A 9,360-nucleotide genomic window follows, 5' to 3' on the forward strand; every position below is an offset into this window, starting at 1 on the left:
AGTATGTATGATTCGTGCTGATATCGTATCGGATCGATATCGGTATCGGCCAGTACTCAAGGCTGCAATATTGGTATCGTATCGGGACATCCCTAATTACACTTGTTTGACCTGTAGAGTACTCCTGACCTTTTCTTTTATGGTGTTTAACCATATTTGAATCGGTAGCAGAAGTGTGTTTTCCTGCGTGTCCCTGGAGGGCTCATCGTCTGCACTGAAGAACAGAACACACATTTCATACACAGACGAAAAGTCTTTAAGTGGTACTGATTTATTCAAACATTCATGTGTGTTGTTTTCATAACATTACAACGGTAAACAAAATAAAAAGAAACATAAAAATTGAACTAAGAAAAAGATTCAACAAAAAAAGTCTCTGATGCATACTAAATGTTAGTGATCCAATGACTTGCTGCTGTTCATGACATGAAAACCACTACAGAAACATCCCTACTGAAATCACGCAGACCTGCAGTAAACTGTATCATAAACCATTATAGATATACAGCTGTTCACTGACCATGTAACAGCTGTCACAGCTGTTCTAATCCGTGTTCATCTTCTTGCTTCCAGCGGTTGTTGTTTTGTTTTGTTTTTTTCTGGATAAAAAAAAACGGACACAAACTGTTTCTTCTTTTATCCATCCAGTAGTTTGAGGATGCTTTCCCTCTCCTTCAGTGCCTTCCAGGCCTGGTCCTTCTCCTTTTTGGTCGGAGTGCGTTTCTTCTGCCGGGCTGCCATGATTCGTCGAAATCCCTCCATGACCTCATTGTCAGACACCCTGACTCTCTGCCTCAGCTCTTGCTTGCGCATCTCCTCTTTTGCTAACCTGTGAGGCAGCAGCAAATAAAAAGTTGACGTCAACAGATGATCACTGAACAAACTTTAGTTGGTGTACAATTTATATTATGGTAATTATTTCTTTAGTTGGTATCTGTCCTCACCGGAGCAGCTCTTGTTTACGGGCTCTGTTGTGAGCACTCAGGGCTTTGAGTTCTGCTTGTCTCTTCTGCAGCTCTGCCAGGACCTCGTCCTCAGAGTCTCCTCCTGGTCCTGGTCGCTCCTCAGAGTCCAGTAGCCCCTGGGCCACCAGCTCCTCTTTGATCCTAGCCTCCAGAGAACGTGTGTGAGGAACACTGGAGGGAGAAAAGAAAGACAGAAGATGTGATGTTACGTTTATAAAAACTGTTCATCTTTTTGTTCTTTACCTAACATAGTTAGCTTAAAAGATGAAGGACTTATTGTGATATCAAATTAGTCCCATCTGTAAAAGAACTTCTCACCTGTTAAATGTTATTTCCTGTTGCTTGGTTTAGGCATTTCTTTTGGTAAAACAGATTAGAATCCCACAGCAAGATGGCGGCAACAGAGACACATTTCTCAAGCCTGATACAGCATCTGTGTTATATATTTATGGGTGCCTCTGACATCCTGCACATCAAGTAAAGGTTCAGTAACTGAATCTGGAGAAAGATAGTTGATTGCCAAGTATCATTCCCAGGTTGTAAACAGACTCAACAATCAACTATGTTACTGACCTGCGATTGGTCAAAGTCTCCCATCATGGATTAGATTTTCTAAAGCCTGAAAATGGAGCCAAGAGGAGGAGCAGAAGTCTCGTTTTCTCTCAGAGCAAAAGAATTAGATTATGCTTAAAGGCAGGAGTGGAAGTAGCCAATTACAGCTATTCAAATTACTGTAATTGAATGACTTTTGAGTACTTTTTTAAGTGTGTAATTTTACTTAAATATGCAATGCAGTATGTAATCTACTTAGTTACTCTTAAAATTATAATTGAGTACTGAGTAATGTAACAGTACCTCTACTTGAGTACAGACTTTCAGTGCTGTTTTCACCACTGCTTAAAGGTTGTTATGGAGCTTTTGCCCAGTGAAGCCAAAAATAAACTGCCTCCCTCAGCTTTTAAGTGTTGTACAAATACCTAAAAGCTTTTCCTTGGCTTCGAGGAGAAGTCCCAGCGCCATCATTAGCATCCTTCCCTGAAATGTCGGGTATAGGAGAATCCTCCATGGGGGATATTATGTTCTCCTGGAACAAAACAGAAAAAAAAATCTCCCCAATTATGGTCATCTTTCAGTGTGTTCACATATTTCATGTGCTGCATCTCATTCATTAGTAATTTGTATTTTTAAAAGCTTCTATGCATTATTGGATGTTTGACAAAATACTAAATCTACAACATACTGACCTCTACAAGGGCCTGAAGCAGACGCTGTGTGAGAGGACCGAAAGGACATCCATCTTCTGGAGATTCATGTTGGGACTCTGACTTTTTCAACAGGGAGTCCACATCTACAGTATTTCAAAAGAAAGATGAGCATTAAGATAGATACACATGTTAACTCCAGGAGCAAACTAACCCATCTTCACTCATTTAAAGGCACAGCCTGCAGTCTTCCTTCACCTTTTGCATCCAGCTCAGACAGCGGCCCCCCCATCAGGTTCTTTTTCTTGTCGTTGGCTCGTGCTCCTTCCCTCTGCTCCTCCAGCAGGTCCTCTTGAGCCCACCTCTGAGAGTAGTGTTTCCCCAATGCAGGCGTCTACAGATAACAAAGATGGTATCAAAAATCAACACACATTTAAAAATCATACAGGTTATTTGATGCAGTAAATACACACAGAATTTTGGCCCTGCTATGAGTGAATTTAGATATATAACATAACAAGGTACATGGATTTTTATGTCATACTTTGAAATACTCTGCTTCATCCTCCGGGGGTTTCAGAAGCTCTTCTAGCAATCGAATCTCTTCATTCGTGATATCAGCACAATATGGCTCAACTGATGCCCAAAATCTGAAATAAAAAAAGAGAATAATTTCTGATTTGACTGAATGAGAAAAGAGGGTAAACACTGAGGCAAAGCAAACACAGTGTACCAGAGACTGAGAGATATTTTGAGGGGCTGTTGTTGCTGACCTGTTGGGTGCATCATTTTTAGGAGTGCGGGGAATGTCTTGTGGATCGTCTGTGAATTCATACTCTTGGACTTTAGGCTGCAGATTTTTTGATTTGGGTCTGCCAGGACCTGGACCTGGCCCATGACCGCCTTTGCCGTCCAACTTCTGCTTCTTTGGTTTGTGGCGAGAAGTGGCAGCAGGGTCTGGGTCTTTTCCCAGCTTCAGGAAGCGCTTATCTCCCTTCTTGTCCTGCCAGTCTGTGAGAATCTGAGACGCAGCACAGGGGTAGTTACAAACAGCAACAAACAAAGGAGGCAATGTAAACCAAGGGTGTCACTTTGGGCTGAAAGTGGTGGAGACATTAGGGCACAGAACACACAAAACATTTTTCAGTCTTCAACATATGCAATTTTAGGCAAAGTAAGTGGGGATTGGTGAGGTCAAAGATAGATACTGATATAGCTGGATAGGCCAATAGTTTATTGTCCCCAATATTTATCATCATCCTATGATAATAGGGAAATATGCAAGATGATAAATCAACCTTAGATGAGAAGTTGAACTGCTTTTTTGTTCTTATCCTGCATACTTTAACATTAGAGTAACAGAGAGTTCATAAAAGTTCATGAGTCAAGTTGGGGACATGTCCCCATCGTCCCTGTGTAACCCCTATGTCTTCATTTGGGATTCAATCACAGACAACGTATTGAAATGAAAACCTGACACACAATAAATAAAAATGAATGAAGATGGGGGAGGTCCCCAACTTTCTCTCACCTGTCTCTGCTCCTCCAGGGCTCGGAGGCGGCGGCTGGCCGAGGACAGCAGCGTCTCCAGCTCCAGCTGCAGGGTGTCCAGCTCCTCGATGCCGATGCCATCGTCCTCTGAGCGGCCGAGCACAGCCGTGTAGCGGGGACACACCTTCACATGCTCGACGGGCTTGAAGTCGTAGTATTTGAGTGGTGGACAGTCCTTTAACTCACTCATGATAATGCTGTGTGGCAGCAGAGACCTGGCACTGTCTGAATGGCCTGAGACATCAAAGATGAACAGCGTGGACAATGAGATGAGATGAGAGTCACATGCATTGGCGTCCAGCTCTATTTCCCGTTTGTGTTTTTCTGTTATCTCTCTAACACAAACTCACATTAAAACCTCAGGCCAGCACGCACGCACGCACCCAAATACATGCACACGCAGATCTGCTTCATAGAGCGCGAGCTGGCTGGGCCCAAACTGCCTAAATTACTCTTAAATTAAAATTACGGTAGCTATCATTTCACTATTTTGCACACAAACGTTTAATCTAAACGTCTTTTAAGATTATAAGAGCTGAATGATACAAACCTAAAGCACAAATATATATGTTTGAATGTTTAAGAGCAACGATATTTACCGTCAGTGAATGGCATCCATGATGGGAAAAACCATCGTGTTTTGAGGAGGGGGGGGGGGTGAAGTACATTCAAATTGCATTACGGCATATTTCTGACTATTTAACCATTCTAAAGTAATATTTTAATTACCCATATCACGAAAAATGAAGCACATTTTAAATCTAAGTATCTTTCAAAATGAACTTGCAGAATTTTGAAAATGCTAGCCCAATGCTAGAATGGTATTATCGGAACAAACCATATTGTGTCCTGGAGCATAAAAAATAAATTATTACTACTAAATCCGTAATGTAGCAAATTTATTGGGTCATATATTTATATTATAGGCTGTTATTTAACGTCTTTTATTCAAAAACAGGTTCCAAAAGAACAAAAATACTATGAGACAATGGTAACTGTGCGGAATGTCTCCTGTTCACAGAGCGGAATGGACGCATCGTAGGGTATGCTCGTTTTATAACAAAAACACTCCACCTGGGCGGAGTACTACGCTCAATCAACGGCAGTTCAGTTGTGCCAAGAAACCCGCCTCTTCTAACGAAGAGCAAGATTAAAAACTAGCGCACCCTGGCTGTACTCGACTATGTAGGATTTACGGAAGACGAGTCCCAGGCGTGGCTGAGGAACTTCCGTCTTTTACAGCGCAAAAATGGTAAGTCTCTCGCACTAAATGTATCTTTATATTTTATTATTTAGCCATTTACCCCCGCTAACTATCGTTACATTCGAGGCGAGATAAGTTCGCTAGCTATGTGTTTCTCATAGACGGGGTTTCTGGTTGGCTGCAGTGAAACGGGAGGACAGGCATCCTTGATACGGTTTGCAGAAACTAAAGTGATTGAGCTGAGCTGTCTTTTCCTCCCGGCCCCCTTCACTCCTCGATAATGTGACAGTGGCTCCCCAAAGCTCTGCCAGTAGACGGTAGAAAAGCTCTTCATATTTTTGTTAGAGGCAGAGTGATGTACATTAACGTAAATAATTTGGATGCAGTCTCGGTCACCTGAAAGCATCACGCTTATTAACGTCAATGCAAGCAAAATCTCATCTCAAATCTGTACACAAATAACGTACATCAGGTGAATTGTAATTATCATTATATTTTCTTCAGAAAATGACTGTTCGTGGTTCTGTCTTCAAAATATAAAATGGTATACTGTAAGTGGGTCGTAACTGAGAAGTAGCCACTGCATTTTGGTTCCTGATCAAACATGACCTCATAAACTGACCCTGCTGGTGGACTCGCCCAAGTACCCTGATCTAAATCACAAATGCATCATCCAACAAGATCTTCTCTCCAGTGGGACCCACACTGACACTGATCTCATTCAACTTCTCCTCCAGACAGCGACTCTGCGCCCCTACTTAAACGCTGTGAGGGCCACCCTCCAGGCTGCCCTCTGTCTGGAGAACTTCTCCTCTCAGGTGGTGGAGCGTCACAACAAGCCAGAGGTGGAGGTCAGGTAGGTTTAATTGCATGAGTTTGGATTAAGCATTGTCACTTGTTGCCCCCCCCCCCGCTTTGCTGTCTCCTGTTTCTCCTGCCCTTGAGCTGTGTGCGGATCATCTACAGCTGTCACACAAGTGTGGACTTGCATAAGAAAATGTGGGAGAGAAAAAAATTACACAAGCATGGGCAGGGCTGTAAAATTAGCCAGAGGGGACTTGCTGCAGCCTGTTTGCAAGTGTCTCCCCAATACAATGTGCAGAAATACCCAGGCCTAATGTAAGAACACATGTAGTTTTGGTACAGACTCCAACAAATGTCACATCACATCATCATGATTTTATTAGTTGTGGGTTGTTTTTTTTTTTTTTTTTGTTTTTGTTTGTTTTTGCTGAAAATGGAAATCATGATGCAAAACTGATCATTCCCACTAATCATGAAGAGTATCTCAATTGCAGTGTCTGTCAAAATAATTGCAATGTGACGTTTATTTTTACAATATTGTGCAGCACCACTTATAACGGTTTATGCAGACCCATGCACACAACAATGACTTTCATCACTTCTATCCTGTAAATATAATAGTTTAAAACTAAGCAGGCCTGTTTTAATCTGTAATGGATGGATCGTGGTGTGGTTACAGGAGCAGTAAGGAGCTGCTACTTCAGCCTGTGGTGATCAGCCGTAATGACAAGGAGAAGGTTCTCATTGAGGGATCCATCAACTCTGTCAGAGTCAGCATCGCTGTCAAACAGGTGATTTTACACAGTCAGGACTTTGACTGTTTTTTGTTTATGAGCTTTTCACAGTCCTTAATTGTCTTGCACAGTCTTATATGCATTAAAAAAAACACTGATTCACTGCAGGCTGATGAGATCGAGAAGATCCTTTGCCACAAGTTTATGCGCTTCATGATGATGAGAGCTGAGAACTTCTTCATTCTGAGGAGGAAACCAGTAGAGGTAAGAGTGGTGGAGGGGTCGTGTGGGTTGTGTTTAGTTGAATTTTTTTAAAAAGTGAGAGACAAAAGAGGAATCAATATACTGTGACGGTATGGTAATGAGAATGAAAATGAAAAAATGAGGAACAGTGTGAACATTTTAAATTGCAAATGTCCTCTTCTTCCTGCTCAGATTCCAATATCTACAATGTATATTCCAGAGTTCAACTCAGCCAACCTGCTGTTATTTTGCCAGTGTCATGTGTAGTTGTCCAGCAGATGAAAATATCAACAGCCAAAATGTCTGGTGGTGGTGGTGGGGGGGGGGGGGGGGTCTAAAAATAATTGTGATTACTTTCATTTTAATATTAAAGTTTGCTGCATACAGCCAAATAAACAGTGATTTGCAAGAATGGCATGACTTGGTACGTCTGGATGAGTGGTGCTATCCACAGTACTGAAAGGAGTGTGGGGGGATTTAAGTCTGGTAGTTTGAATGAGCATTTGTTTTGTTATACATGATCACTTCCTGTGTCTGGATCAGGAAAGGACTAAGAAATGAACTTGACAGGCTATGTAAACAAATGTCTGGTACGTGTTCTGTTAGGGCTGGGCAATATAATGATATTGTATTGTGATATGAGACTAGATATCGTGATAGATTTTGGATATCGTTTTATCGTGATATGTCAGAAGTGTTGTCTTTTCCTCGTTTTAAAGGCTGCATTAGAGTTGAGTGATGTCATTTTGAGAATTTACCAGACTGTTCCAGCTGATCTATTATTTGTCTTTACTCACTTAGGCATTATATCCACATTATTGATGATTATTTATAAAATAATCTCACATTTTGTGAAAGCACCAATAGTCATCCCTGTAATATTGTTGTAATATGATACAACAAACTTATTTTATCCCCTCAGCCACTTCCACCCTTTGGAGTATACAACATATCAGTCACAACTTACACAATCAATAATTATTGATATCAACCGAAATGAAACTTCACTATCGTAACAGGTTTTTTGGCTCTATCACCCAGGTCTTTGTTCTGTATGCTGGGACTTCTGTAATATTAATGCCCATATTATAAAATAAGTTATATACTTTGGTTTTTTTTTATGTCTGGCATAAACTGGTACTATTAAACAAGTGATATTTTTGTCTAATTTGTTGACTGTTCACTGTAATTTCAGGGATATGACATTAGCTTCTTGATTACCAACTTCCACACGGAGCAGATGTACAAACACAAGCTGGTGGACTTTGTCATCCACTTCATGGAGGAGATCGACAAGGAGATCAGCGAGATGAAACTGTCCGTTAACGCCAGGGCCCGTATCGTTGCTGAGGAATTCCTCAAAAACGTAAGAAACTTGTTCTCTGCTCTTGGCATGTTATTTTGCGTTCAAATGTTCTTTAGTGGAACAGACAGAACAAGAAAATAATTTGACTTTTCTTCTCCACAGTTCTGATGACCGTGTTGTCTGTGGTCCCACACAAGCTGGGAAAACGCTGCAAGGGCCAATCAGACCAAGAGTGGAGAACTAAAGGGGTAAACAGCCAATCAGCAAGGAGACGAGAGGAACGTGACCAATCTGGCGATGACATCCTTCGCGCCTGTCTCGAGTATTTCCCTGTACTCATGAATATCGATGACTGTATATAATGAAATATTTACCAGTTTCATTTTCAGCCACTTAGAACAAATCCCCAAACAAAGGCGGGTCCTTAAAGTATTAATCAAGTTGATATCCATGAATACAGGGGCAGTGATCAGATGGCCGGGTTTTTGTATTTTTGTGTATGTGAGTCTGTATGTTCTGTCGCTGTCGTTTCAAATTTGTCTCCAAAATTTCTTTGTTCAGGTAACCCACGTTTGAGGAAAGTAGTCTGTGTGGCGTTTAATGGCAGACATGAAGCAAGAGCTGTCTGTAAAGAAGCCACCAAAGCCCATGTATGAAAATAATGAAAGATAATAAAACTGTTGTTTATACCTTTGGTGTTCTTACTTCAGGACTGTCAGTTATTCTGTTGTTCACAGTGACCATGATGTGCTGCTGCTGCTGCTGCTGCTGCTGTGCCTATAAATGGCTTTATTCTGCTTGTGAGGAAGTTGTTTTTAGTCAGCACTTTGGCCACATTATACAGTTACTGTTATTTCAGATGTGAGGAAGAGGAAGTAATACCTTCATGCTGCAGACGGTGTGAAGCAGTGTCGTACAAAATTTCACATTTGTGACTTAATCCATTTTATCTAACTATAGACTAAGGTCCACAGAGAGAAAGTAAAATAAGATTAAATGCTTTTTAAATTCACTTTTATTGCCTTGGGTATATTTCTTGGACATACAGTGGTTCCTTATAGTTACACACCTCCTACACAAGGCTTGTACTGTTACTGTTGCTTTGCTCAACTACACTGATGTAATAATGGGTAAAGAAGGGCTTCTGTTTAAAGGGACAGTTCATCCAAATACATACTTTTCTGCTTACCTGTTGTGCTAATTATCCATTTAGATCAGAGGTTCTTAAACTTATTACTTAAAATACACATTTTTTATTTAATTTATTTAAGGCCTGGAATGATTGGCCGTAACAAAATAACATTATCCAAATTATATACAACTTTAAAGCAACGTCCATTCAAGTTCAAGA

General features: G+C 40.9%; 2 protein-coding genes across 3 annotated transcripts; one reads left to right on the forward strand and one right to left on the reverse strand.

Moving 5' to 3' along the window:
* Window positions 1-255: 255 nt before the first annotated feature.
* tada3l (transcriptional adaptor 3 (NGG1 homolog, yeast)-like) lies at window positions 256-4,424 on the reverse strand. Of its 2 annotated transcripts, none has more exons than XM_084728772.1 (9): window positions 4,318-4,424; window positions 3,699-3,952; window positions 2,941-3,188; window positions 2,712-2,817; window positions 2,426-2,561; window positions 2,210-2,313; window positions 1,943-2,049; window positions 945-1,136; window positions 256-829 (listed from the first exon to the last, which is right to left on the reverse strand). In XM_084728772.1, the coding sequence occupies exons 1-9, from the start codon at window positions 4,331-4,333 to the stop codon at window positions 637-639; spliced, it is 1,356 nt and encodes a 451-aa protein (XP_084584898.1). In that variant the 5' UTR covers window positions 4,334-4,424; the 3' UTR covers window positions 256-636. The 2 variants fall into 2 exon arrangements, with proteins under 2 accessions (XP_084584898.1, XP_084584907.1); XM_084728781.1 differs by lacking the exon at window positions 4,318-4,424 and adding an exon at window positions 4,069-4,225.
* Window positions 4,425-4,812: 388 nt separating this feature from the next.
* arpc4l (actin related protein 2/3 complex, subunit 4, like) lies at window positions 4,813-8,382 on the forward strand. Its single transcript, XM_084728793.1, has 6 exons — window positions 4,813-4,970; window positions 5,660-5,778; window positions 6,406-6,517; window positions 6,629-6,724; window positions 7,899-8,069; window positions 8,172-8,382. The coding sequence occupies exons 1-6, from the start codon at window positions 4,968-4,970 to the stop codon at window positions 8,175-8,177; spliced, it is 507 nt and encodes a 168-aa protein (XP_084584919.1). The 5' UTR covers window positions 4,813-4,967; the 3' UTR covers window positions 8,178-8,382.
* The last annotated feature ends 978 nt before the right edge of the window (window positions 8,383-9,360 follow it).

This window comes from Lutjanus erythropterus, chromosome 2 (genome assembly GCF_056507025.1).
Source record: "Lutjanus erythropterus isolate fLutEry1 chromosome 2, fLutEry1.hap2, whole genome shotgun sequence".
Taxonomy (NCBI): domain Eukaryota; kingdom Metazoa; phylum Chordata; class Actinopteri; order Lutjaniformes; family Lutjanidae; genus Lutjanus; species Lutjanus erythropterus.

What these genes read in the sequence shown, in the direction of transcription:
- tada3l (XM_084728772.1), bottom strand. An exon ending in GTCTGAGCTGGATGCAAAAG is followed by an intron (nt 2,314 to 2,425) that starts GTGAAGGAAGAC and finishes GAAATACTGTAG; the next exon opens with ATGTGGACTCCCTGTTGAAA. An exon ending in TGCTTCAGGCCCTTGTAGAG is followed by an intron (nt 2,050 to 2,209) that starts GTCAGTATGTTG and finishes GTTTTGTTCCAG; the next exon opens with GAGAACATAATATCCCCCAT.
- arpc4l (XM_084728793.1), top strand. An exon ending in AAGCCAGAGGTGGAGGTCAG is followed by an intron (nt 5,779 to 6,405) that starts GTAGGTTTAATT and finishes GTGTGGTTACAG; the next exon opens with GAGCAGTAAGGAGCTGCTAC. An exon ending in TGAGGAGGAAACCAGTAGAG is followed by an intron (nt 6,725 to 7,898) that starts GTAAGAGTGGTG and finishes CTGTAATTTCAG; the next exon opens with GGATATGACATTAGCTTCTT.